We start from the raw sequence: 12,106 nt of genomic DNA on the forward strand, positions 1-12,106 counted from the left end.
CGGGAGTGATGAGCTGGGTGCAGCTGTTCCTGAGGGGGCCCTGGCGGTGTCGTGGTTACGAATGGGGCTGCTCACCTCCAGGTCTGCAGTTGGAAACTGAGTGCAGTCTCAGAACTTCAAAGGGCAGTTCCACCCTGTCCTGTAGGGTCTCTGAGTCAGAATGGACTCACTGGCAATGAATTTGCATTTTTCCATCGCTGCTGCCAGACACCCTCAAAAGCACACAGGCCTTGAGGGCAGGAGCTGGCCGCCCAGCCTACGCAGCAGACGCCCGTTAGCCAAAGGAACTGAAACTAAGAACCCACCTGGCAGAAGGGAGGGGCCCTGCTGGCCTAATAGTTACCTGTTGGGATGATCACTTCCAGGTTAGCAGTTCAAAACCACTAGGCACTCTGCCGAGAAGGATGGGGCTTTCTATTCCCATGAAGAGTCACGGTCTCTAAACCCTGTCCTATGGGGTCACTGTGAGTCAGAATTGATTCAGCAGCAGTGAACTTTGGTTTCTCGTTTTGGCAGAATAGCAATGGCTTAGACATTCATTTCTTTGGCCCTTGTTTTCTGCTGCCTGCCATGGGGACTGACTGACTAATTATTTAGAAGGCTAACATTAAGTAGAAGGATGTATTTCAGATTGGTTCAGAGAATGGTGGTGTAGAGTTGACGACCAAGTACAAAATTGAACTAGGAGACTTCTGAAGAGCCGTGATTCGATAGGGTTTGATTCACCACACGCCCTTCACTTAGAATCACGCACATTAACAGAAAAGCTCTTCCCACCACATACAGATAAATTGAAACCACTCTAGACGGCTAACCACAAGGTCAGTGGTTCAAACCCACTGGTCACTCCATGGGGCCCCTAGGGCGTCATTATGAGTTGGAAGCAGCGAGGGTTTGTTTGCTTGTTTGTTTTAGTTTTCTAGATTGCTTAACACCAATTGGTGGTGTTTTAGTTTGGATATTAAGTGAAGGTTTATGAAGCAGATCATCAGTTTTACAGTCAACAATTTATATACATGTTGTTCCAATTCATCAGCATATCACGGCTTAGCCCACTTCCACCCAGAGTTTCCTGCTTCCACCCCAACCCCCCCCCCCCGCCTCTTTCCTGACCCTCTGTCCGTGGGTGGATGCTGCCCTTTTGATCGTAAGTGGTTGAGTATTCTGATGTATCGCTCGTAGGATTTGATAGTGGGAGAATGAAAAGAGACAGGCAGAGAAAATGGGAAGTCTAAGAGTTGATGTCACAGAAAGCGTGTGTGCCTGCGTGCACGCACATGTGTGTATACACGTGTTCTATGAAATTAAGTTAAAAAGGGGGATAAAATCACTTTCTAAAACTGCTTTCCTTGAACGCACTCCGGCTTAAAGAAGTCCCAGATGTGAGTAGCATGACCCCGGCAATGTTAGATTGGAGTGGGAACCACCCCCACCCCCCCCCCACCCCCCGGGCTTGGGGAGAGCAGGACCGGACCGGTGGGCGGTTTGAAATACCTGTTTTGGTCAGAGGAACGGAGAAGAGCTGCTGCAGAAGCTGGTTTTCCGATGTTCTCAGGACCACAACCACGTCAGCCGGGAGGGTGTCTCTGTTCTTCTCTAGAAACCCAGACGCGTCATACAACACCTGCGGCATGGGCAGCAAAGAGCAGGTTTGTTAAAGCCACTGCCGGTTGCTTGGCAACATGAGCAGTCATTAACGGAGGGGGCCTGGTGGCGGAGTGGGTTGCTCAGTGGGCTGCTCACCACAGGACAGCAGTTTGAAACCACCAGCCGCTGCACGGGAGAAAGAGGAGGCTTTCCACTCCGGTAGAGATTTACAGTCTTGAAAACCTTCAGGGGCAGTTCTGCCTTGCCCTAAAGGCTCGACACGAGTCAGCACTGAGTCAGTGGCAGTGAGCTTGGCTTTGGTGTGGGAATCATCATTCTACAGCCACGCTTTTACATCTTGACCATCAGCTGAGGCTAGACGTCTTCATAGCACGTCCACGTTGTTCTCTGAAGAAAGGCATCTTATATCAAAGATATCCCACACTAGAGTTGTTACTGAACTATACTGGGCACTTACTATAGGCGTGGCACCCATCCTGGGAGATAAGTACTAGTATGATCTCCACTTTTCTGGGGTGCAGACAGGAGCCGAGGGAGAGGATGAAAGTTGCATGTCTCCTAAGTGGCACTCGTCAAACCCCAAGCTCTTGGGCTCCGTCCTCACAGCCACCGCGTGGGTGCTGCCAGCCAGGGCGAGTTCTGACCTTCAGTTCTTCGCTCATGTCTAACCACATGGGAATGGTCTCCTCTGCCCAGGGCACCCCGTCTATTGTCTCTCCTCCCTCCTCTTGTCTTCGGCTGCCCTGTCCTGTCTCTGTCTCTCACCTTCCTTTCATCTCCTTGACCTCTAACGCCCATTTCCTACCCAACCCTCCTCTTCCCTTTCTTCCCCCGCTTCTTTCTTGATTTTAGGGAGAAGGGGAATCCTGTTTTTCACCTCTGGGTCCTTCCTTTTCTGAATCTATCAGTCATTCCAAGCTTGTGTGTAGACAAGGGAGTCTCGGCAGCATGCCTCAGTGTCTTCCTGAGCTGGGCTCGATCATGCTGACCTCATTTGGAACAATGCTCTCAAAGAGGTCCCAGCAAGTACTCACTCACTACCCTCCAGTCAGTTCAAGTTGATGGCGACTCATAGCGACCCTATAGGACAGGGTAGAACTGCCTCTGTGGGTTTCTGAGACTAACTCTGTAGAACAGGAGAAAGCCTCATCTTTCTCTGGCCCATCAAGTACTTACTATGAGGAGTAAAAAAAGACTCTACCCCCTTTACCTATATTACAATGGACTTTCAGTCAACAGCCAGAGAGGCAAAAATCAATGTCAACATCATGGTATGAACGGAAAAGATAATTTTAATAATCTTTTCATCAGCAAAATAATCCTAAATGCCTTCTACTCAGCTCCTACCCATTATCAGGAACCTGATAGGAACCAATTAGCCATCAATCAAAGGGTTCTTGGTGGGAGGGGGGAAGGGGGGTTGGTAATGTTTGCTTGGATGCTGAGAGTTGCCTCAGGCCATCACTGAACTGCCTCAGGAACTTGAAATTGAGACGGAGGCAGAAGCTATGAAAAGTGGAAAACTCAGCCAATGTTGTAAAAGTGCAACGTCTGCTCGATGGTGTGAGTTCTTTTTCTCACCCTCCTTTTCAGCTGGACGTTTTTGCTGCCCGGGAGAAAGGTGCTTAAAGCGCTAACATCTGAGTCCCACGGCGACCGGAACCTTCCTCCATTACCTCGTTTCCATCCTAATTCCTTCAGAGTGTCAACCCTCACCGCCGAACCCACAAGAGCCCTCCTGTGTTTTCTCTGTGGAGAGCTGACCCTTGGAAGGCCAGCCTCAGGTGAGAGGCAGCTGGAGGCTCTGTGGGCCACCCCAGAGAGAAATTGCTTCAATGCCATGGGCAACTCTCTGAGAGAGGCACCGCCGAGGGGGGTGGGGAATTATGATTCGATGTTCCAGAAGAATTTAAAAAGAGGAAGACACCTGCAGGTCATTGTGGGGGCAACAAGTCCCGCGATCACTCTCCCCTTGTCCACTGGAGACCCCTCACCTTCCCGGCATAGTGCTGGATCCCGAAGCTCAGCTCCACGCCTTTGGGCCGCCAGAAGTACTTGCTTCTTAAATTATCTTCAAATTTATCTGTGTGGAGTTTCAGGATGAAACATTACCAAGTGAATGGTCTGCCCCTTCCAACAAACGCATGGCTCCTTACGCCCTTGGTTCCTCAAAAACCCAATCAAATGACACAAGGACAAACAGCTGCCCTTGAGGAGATTCCGACTCACGGGGACCCCGGGGTCAGTCACCATAGCTTTAAAACCATAAGGATAGTCCATGAAAGCAGACAACTGGTGGGCTTATCTTGGCAATTTGTGACCATTTTATTAAACAAAGGATATCTTTGGAAAGCCAGGAGAGGGGCGCATTTCAAGAGACACATTTTCAACTCCTAGAAAGGACTCTCTTCCATGAACCGGCTTCCTATCTGGGAAAAGAGCTGGAATCTTTCTGCTCCTCCCTCAACAAACAATCTCTGTGGTGGAGGTGGTGGTGGAGGTGGAGGTAGAGGTGGTAGAGGTAAAGATGATGGAGGTGGGGGTGAAGGTGAAGGTGATGGAGGTGGGGGTGGTGGTGGAGATAATAGTGGAGGTGGAGATGGTGGAGGCAGTGTTGGAGGTGGAGGAGGAGGCGGAGGTAGTAGTAGTGGTGATGGAGGTGGTGGTGGTGGTGGTGGTGGTGGTGATGGTGGTGGTGGTGGTGGTGGTGGTGAAGGTGAAGGTGGTGGAGGTGGTGGAGATAATAGTGGAGGTGGAGGTGGAGATGGAGGTGGAGGTGGTGGAGGTGGAGGTGGAGGTGGTGGTGGTGGAGGTGGTGGAGATAATAGTGGAGGTGGAGGTGGAGGTGGTGGTGGTGGTGATGGAGGTGGTGGTGGTGATGGAGGTGGAGGTGGTGGAGATAATAGTGGAGGTGGAGGTGGAGGTGGAAATGGAGGTGGAGGTAGTGGTAGTGGTGATGGAGGTAGTAGTGGTGGAGGTGGAGGTGGAGGTGGAGGTGGAGGTGGTGGTGGTGGTGATGGAGGTGGTGGTGGTGATGGAGGTGGTAGTGGTGATGGAGGTGGTGGTGGTGGTGATGGAGGTGGAGGTAGTGGTAGTGGTGATAGAGGTGGTGGTGGTGGTGGTGGTGGTGGTGGTGGTGGTGGTGGTGGTGGTGGTGGTGGTGGTGATGGAGGTGGTGGTGGTGATGGAGGTGGTGGTGGTGATGGAGGTGGAGGTGGTGATGATGGAGGTGGTGGTGGTGGTGATGGAGGTGGTGGTGGTGATGGAGGTGGTGGTGGTGATGGAGGTGGTGGTGGTGGTGATGGAGGTGGTGGTGGAGGTGGAGGTGGAGGTGGTGGAGATAATAGTGGAGGTGGAGGTGGAGGTGGAGATGGAGGTGGAGGTAGTGGTAGTGGTGATGGAGGTGGTGGTGGTGATGGAGGTGGAGGTGGTGATGATGGAGGTGGTGGTGGTGGTGGTGGTGATGGAGGTGGTGGTGGTGATGGAGGTGGAGGTGGTGGAGATAATAGTGGAGGTGGAGGTGGAGGTGGAGATGGAGGTGGAGGTAGTGGTAGTGGTGATAGAGGTGGTGGTGGTGGTGGTGGTGGTGGAGGTGGAGATGGAGAAAGGTTTTGATACCAAAAGAAACAGACTTTGATGGTTTCCAGGGGTCAGAGGTAAAAGGAGAGGAGGGAAAGCAATCAGCTGGGGGGCAGACAGGTGTGAATATGGGTAAAGGGGAGGGTAACTTTCTACAGGAAAGAGCAGGGAGGAAGGTGGGGAACAGGGGGAACTCTTGGGAAGTTTTATAAGTTGTTTAAATTGTTGAATACCCAAAGGATGATCAGAAGTGTAAGGCCCTTCCTAGTTCACACTAAAACGTTAACAAACATGTCGTTAGTGGAAAGAAAAAAAAGAAAAAGATGGCCAGATCTGTCTTTTGAGGTACCCAACCTTTGGGCTAGCCGCCAGGTGTGTCAACTGTTTGCACCCCCCACTGCTAAGAGATAAAACCCAAACAATGTGCAACCGCCATACCACCCAGCTCCCTGGGGAGAGATCAGCACTACGTAAAATACTGAAGAGTGAGAGGAAGTAGGTGGTCAAGAGAAACAGGGGTGAGGTATAAGGAGCTTTGATGCCAGGCCTTTGATGTTCTGCAGGCATCCTGTAAACAACAGTAACCTAATGGAAAAGTAGCCTGAGAATGACTGAACTAGCTGGGATTAGGGGGTGGGGAGAGGGAAATTATGAGGCAGGAAAATCAAAAGGGATGCATGTGCTTAGACTGGAAATGGATGGCGGTCTCAGCTAAGAGGGCAAAAATAACACACACACACACACACAAAAAAACCCCACTGCTGTGAATCAATTCTGATTCATGACAATCCTATAGAGCAGGGTGGAACTGCCCCTGTGGGTTTTCCAGACTGTAACTCTTTATGGGAGTGGAAAACTTCATCTTTCTCCTTCAGAGAGGCTGGTAGTTTCGAACTGCTGACCTTGAGGTTAGCAGCCCAGGTGTAGCCACTACTCAAGAGGAAAGGGCTGTGGTAAATCATGGAGAGGCAGGTATAAAACATGATACGGGCATGGGAAGCTCAGTAACTAGGGCCATGATACTTCCAAGCATAGAAACAGAGGCGGGAAGAAGGTTCAAGGGATGTGCATGGGCTTGCTTTAAAACCCAGATTCTCACTGGTCTTGTACTGGTTATTTCAATTCATTAAAAATAAATTCTGCAATGATGATGGCAACAAATGTACAAATGTGCTGACATAATGGATGGATGGATTGTCATAAAAATTGTATGAGCCCCCAATAAAATGATTTAAAATAATAATAATTTCTGATTGTACATAGGTCCCTGGGCAAGGCCAGCAGTTTGGGTTGAGTGGGAACCAATGGGTTGTGGGTTCAAACCCACTCAGCAGTCCACAAAAACCTGTCAAGATGTGCTGGTTTGCTCCTTTCAACAAGCACTCGCTCCTTAAGGCCTAAGTTCCTCAAAAGAAGAACAAAGCAAAACAAAACAAAAAACCTGTCACCAAGAAAACCCTAGGGAGCAGTCCTACTGTACAGCCCACCGAACGGCCACAGGGCCGAATGAACTGGGGGAGCTGCCCTCATTTCATGACATGAGTCATTTCAGAGGGGCACTTACCGACCAGGGTCTGGTCCGTGGCTTGGGGAAACCGACTCTCCTCATCCAAGAGCGCAAGCAGGCCCAGGGGGTTCCGGAGGAACATGTCCAGGAGGGGGCGGTTGTCCTCATACTCGATGAGGGCCACGTCAATGCCCTCATTCTCATACTCCATCTGGAGAGTAACGGACTGTGAGTCTCACCAGCCCCAAACTGGCCGAGGTGCCCTCAGGACGCCTTTGACAGGACCAGTGGGAAACAGGGTGTGTTTGATGTGTTCATGTAGCCCTGGGGTTAAATGTCCCACGGGTGACTTTCGGTAACCGCTGAAGCTGGGAGACGTAGACATGGCCCACTGCCTCCCCAACATGGCTTTGGTAACTCATGGTTTAAAAAAGAATGTAGAAAGGATGGGAAGCTGAAATAAAGCTACTTGGGGGACAGATATGACTTCTATGGGCAGGCTTTTATTTTTCTGCAGGGGACTCTGTGAAAGACTCCTTCACTCACTGCCATCGAGTTGATCCTGACTCACAGCGACCTTATAGAACAGGGTAGAAATGCCCTAGTGGGCTTCTGAGACTGTAACTCTTTACAGGAGTAGAAAGCCTCATCTTTCTCCCACAGAGCGGCTGGTGGTTTTGAACTGTGGGCCTTGAAGTTAGCGGCCCAAGGATTAACCATTACATCACCAGGGCTCCTCATCTTACATTAGAAAACTAAAAAGAACCCCAGATTTCCCAAGGAGTCAAATGGAAGAACACCGGACTGATACTGGGTGGAGTTTTGGGGGGCAGGACAGGTGAGGAGGGCCATGCGGATTATCCAGCTTCAATGATAAAAACCAGCGCTGGCATTTTTTGACTCCATGTCTTTGGGGTTCTTTGCCTACCGTGTTGTTTGCGTGTCTGCTTCTACAGGAAGAGAACGATCCTGCATTATGGGACTTGGTCAGGGAGAAAGTGCTGGGTGGTGGCGTCTGCTACACGGACAGGACCACAAGTTAAGGTCCTCTAACCCTGGGTCCACTAGTTTCACCCTGCTGGGTGATTTACCATGAAACCCACCGAGGAAGGGCTTTCCGTTCTAGAAAAGAAAAACCCCTCTGACTCTTCACTGCAGCCACCCCTGCAATTATTACGGGATGTAGTGTGCAGGAAATGGGCTGGAGAAGGACCAGTTTGGGTGTAAGAACAAGAAATGCACCAGGCTACAGACAACAGTGGAAAGGTCTGGTTGAGGGTCCCCCACAGGTTAGGGCCCGGGTGCATTGCCTCAGACTCTAGGCGGTGCATGGAAATGGCTTTGCTAGCCGACAGAGTGCTGTAAAATCAAATGTGGCAGACGGAGTTAGGTTAACATGCAATACCTTATCATTTGCTCTCCCTCTTGACCCAGTGTAAAGGTTCGGTTTTTTAATGTGGTCTGCTTTCTTTTCCACTGATGTCTACTCATTGGTGGTGTTTGTTTGCTTGTTTGTCTGCTTTCTGTCTGTGTTTGGTATGGTTTGTGTATGAAACCCAGGAGAGGTAAATCTATAGAGACAGTAACTGGGTTAGTAATTACCCAGGGGCCTGGAAGGGGAGGTTTGCAGGAGGATGGGGGCTAACAGCAATGCCCCCATGAGAAGAGCATGTTCAGAGATTGATTGTGGGGACGACTGTACACTCCTCTTAATAGGCCTGAATGATTTCATTGTATCCTGTGTGAACTGCATGCCAATAAGGATATCATTTTAATAAAAATTAAAAAAGAAACTTGCCCTGAATTCATGTCATTTTGGACACAATCATGGATGTTTTCAGTTAAATGAAGTAAAAGAGAACTCAGCCTTGTGGGCAGTGTGCACAGAGCCCTTTGGAAGCGAGATTTAAATAATTGGCTTGTCACTAGCTCCACTCAAGTGAAGAACTGTACCTTTCCATAGAAATCAAATCTTTTTTCCTCCCCCCACCTGACTAAATTTAGACTATCTGATTATTTTGACAAGACTGCCTCACCAGCCAGTTTTCTTTTTAGACTTGTCCTTCCCGGCCTGCCCAACGGGTTCGCTGCTTCACATCGCGGGCACTTTCCCCACCAGGCTGGGTCGCTTCAGTATCCACTCTTACCTGCTCAAGGGCAAAAATGTGCTGATTGAAGTAGTATTGGATTTGTTCATTGGCGATGTTTATGCAGAGCTGCTCAAATGAATTTCTCAGAAAATTCTCAAATCCAAAAATATCCAAGATGCCCACATGCATACCACTGTCCGCACGACTAGGAGAGAGCAGGATAACAGGGCGTGAGAATTGACATGCCTCTGTGTGTCCCCATCCTTGTCCCTGGAAACCAGCATCCTCCCTCCAGTCTCAGAGAAGAAACACTTTGTGTCTGACACCATTTGTTCCTTTAACCTCTCCACAGTCCTCACGACTTGATTTATTGTCAGCAGAATTCTTGAACACGGACTCAGAAGCTGTATGTATGAAACAAGTGAAAGAAGAATTGTTCCACTTGATGATGGGGCTAGAACTGCCCACTCATTGTTCCAACGAATAACACTCAACACTTAGTGGGAAGAAGGCTCTCGACTCTGATGTTCTCAATTCTGTTATATACCAGATATCACTAACGCGAAGAAAGTTTAAGAATTATGTAAGATACTGTTCTTTCAAAACGTCTCATCAAATGTCTCACTGAGTCTTTTGGTGGTGGTGGTTTGAGATGAACTTGGTGGTGGTCACAAAAGACTCCACATCCATTTCACTTTGACCTTTCCTCCTTTTTGTTCACTGGCCACTCAGACCAGTAGTTAGGTTTGAGGGCGAAGGAATCCAAGAGAGGTTTGTTTGTTTTGTAAAATAACACACTGTATCTATTTATACAGCCCATCTCAAGAAATGAAGTCAACAACATCCTTAAACCCTCCATATAGATGGTACACACACACACACACACACACACACACACACACACACACACCTTTTCCTTCCTCCCTCATTTGAGTCTTCCAATGGCTCCATGAAGAGAACATGATTACTCCCACTTTACAGTTAGGAAAATTTCCACTTAGAACATGTAGTTGGTTCCGCTGCAGAGCGTGGATCGGACCCCGGTCGGTTTAGGCGAGCTTCCAGCCAAGTCTAAAGCCCATGCTCTCATTCATGTGTGCCATTGAAGCTGCCCAGGATTTTGTCTTGTTTGGAGCCACAAGCAAAGCTCATGTGTTACATTTCGGTAAATCTGCTGCACAAGACCTCTTTAGAGTGTTGAAAAGCAAGGCTGTAACTTAGGCAGGTGAAAGCTGGACATTGAATAAGGAAGACCAAGAAGAGTCCATGATTTGAATAGCGGTGGGGGAAGAGGACTACTGAAAGTGCAGTGGGTCGCTAAAAAGACAGACTGACCTGTCTTGAAAGAAGCACAGCCAGTGCTCCTTAGAGGCAAAGATGGCAAGGCTTTGTTTTACATTCTTGGGGCATAGCGTCCGCAGAGCTCAGTCCCTGCAGGAGGACATCGCGCTTGGTAAAGGCGAGGAGCAGCGAAAAAGAGGAGGACTCTCCACTGGAGGGACTGACACGGCGGCTGCAACAACAGGCTCACGCAGAAAAACGATTGTGCAGATGGTGCAGGACCGGGCCGTGTTTCATTCTTTGGGGCCTGGGGTTTCTCTGGGTCTGAACCGACTCGATGGCACCTAACAACAAACTTCCTTTTGAGGCACAAACACACCAGGGCATCCCCTGCATCCCATCCCATCTTCTAAAGGTCTAAGGCCAAGGGTTTTGCTAAAGAAAGCCCCGAGAGAGGACTGAATGTTTCCCCCTGGCAAACTCTGAGAGACGCCAGGGCTGAGGACAGCTTCCCGAGGGAGCTCACCACAGGTTCTGGTCTGGCTGCAGGAGCGAATTGATGCGGTTTACAATCCAGCTGAAGAGACGCCCGTACAGGGCTTTGGACATGGCGTCCCTGATGTCTGCAGCCCGGTCCACGGTGTTGGCTCGGACAATGGTCTCACCCCTGGTGACCACACAGTGAGAGGTGAGGGCCTCCTCCAGCTCTTTGGATTGGATGCAGAGAACGGAGGCAGCTGGAACAGAGGGGAAGCAGGACACTGTGTGATGAGGGGCAGGAGTCCATCTGAGACACAGAAATGCAAGATAAACAAGCTAGCTCCCTAACTCAGGAGCATTCTAACTGACGGTATCTCCCAAATCCCTCTGAAAGCTCTAGCTAGGCATTTGAGGGAGGGAAAAAGAGACAGGGGAGTTCGGAGCAGTCTCTGGTCAAATAACATGGGAGGATAGCTGAGGACTGTGCTGTCCTCTTAAAGGAGCCCTAGGTTCCCCATAGGGTCCTCAACAGTCGGAATGAACTCAATGGCATTGAGGGAGGGAGGTGGCGCCGTACTTCCCACAAGGTCAGCAGTTCGAACCCTTCCAGGTACTCCAAGAGATGGGACCAGGGGATCTGTTCCTCTAATGCTTCCAGCCTAGGAAACCCTATGGGTGGTCCTACCCTGTCAAACGGGTCACTGAGTCAGGCGGACACCACATTTGCCACCATGCAACAATGCATTCTCTTCGGTGGCAGTTAGATTTGATGTCAACATGAACTCGTGTGACAGTGTGGGGTGGGGGTGGGGGTGGGGGTCCAACCTATCAATCAGGTCACACAACCTTAGGAAGCCTCTTTGGGGCTGTGGCCTTTTTATAAGTGAGGGAAGGAGAAATTTTCTCTCTATCTGGCCCTTGGCCTTCTTCCCCTGTGCTTGCCTCCAAGGGCAGTTCCATGCGGGCCACTGACCTGAACAGCCGTGGGTGCCCAGCTGGCCTTCCATCCCTCGGACAGTGCACCTGCTGGCCTGGGATCACCCTGCTCCTCACTTCACCTTTCTGTATCATCAGCCTTCCGCTGTGTGAGTCCACTGAGGGCTTTGGCTAGCGTTAGACTTATGAACTTGAGTTGGACTGGGCTGGGGCAGCTCCTCAATATAAAATGACTTCTTGTTAGAAAGCTCTTCTGTATACCATATGAGCGGTATTGTTTTGATTTCTCTAGACAGCCCAGCCTAGCACATCCTTCCAGGGGGGTCTTAACACATCCGTCTGCAAAAGGCCCTAGAAAGCCCTGCAGCTTTCCATACGGTTTATATTTTATTTAAATCCTATGTGCTTGCTTGTACCCAGGTCAGGATTCTCATTCTTCTTGCTGCCATAGTTGCCTGCCCAGCTTGAAAGAAAATTGGGGGTGGGCGGTGGGCAGTGGGGGAGGGTCTGCTTTCTCCTCTGAAAATGCCCAGTCAATGGATTCAACAACCTCTTTATTGCTTTTCAAAAGTTTGCAGGTGGTTTTCAGAAACAGCCAGGGTTGGAAACCACTGCCCGTAGTTAA

General features: G+C 49.8%; 1 protein-coding gene across 1 annotated transcript in view; it reads right to left on the bottom strand.

Moving 5' to 3' along the window:
• The window catches only part of MYO3B (myosin IIIB), a 504,101-nt gene that overhangs the window by 250,615 nt on the left and 241,380 nt on the right, over nucleotides 1–12,106 (bottom strand). Inside the window, exons 19-23 of the mRNA XM_075529130.1 lie at nucleotides 10,592–10,802; nucleotides 8,842–8,989; nucleotides 6,752–6,905; nucleotides 3,603–3,691; nucleotides 1,495–1,624 (exon numbers count right to left, since the gene is read on the bottom strand). Of these exons, the coding sequence (XP_075385245.1) occupies nucleotides 1,495–1,624; nucleotides 3,603–3,691; nucleotides 6,752–6,905; nucleotides 8,842–8,989; nucleotides 10,592–10,802 (732 nt within the window). The remainder of the gene's footprint in view (nucleotides 1–1,494; nucleotides 1,625–3,602; nucleotides 3,692–6,751; nucleotides 6,906–8,841; nucleotides 8,990–10,591; nucleotides 10,803–12,106) is intronic.

The sequence above is a fragment of the Tenrec ecaudatus genome, chromosome 13 (genome assembly GCF_050624435.1).
Source record: "Tenrec ecaudatus isolate mTenEca1 chromosome 13, mTenEca1.hap1, whole genome shotgun sequence".
Classification (NCBI taxonomy): domain Eukaryota; kingdom Metazoa; phylum Chordata; class Mammalia; order Afrosoricida; family Tenrecidae; genus Tenrec; species Tenrec ecaudatus.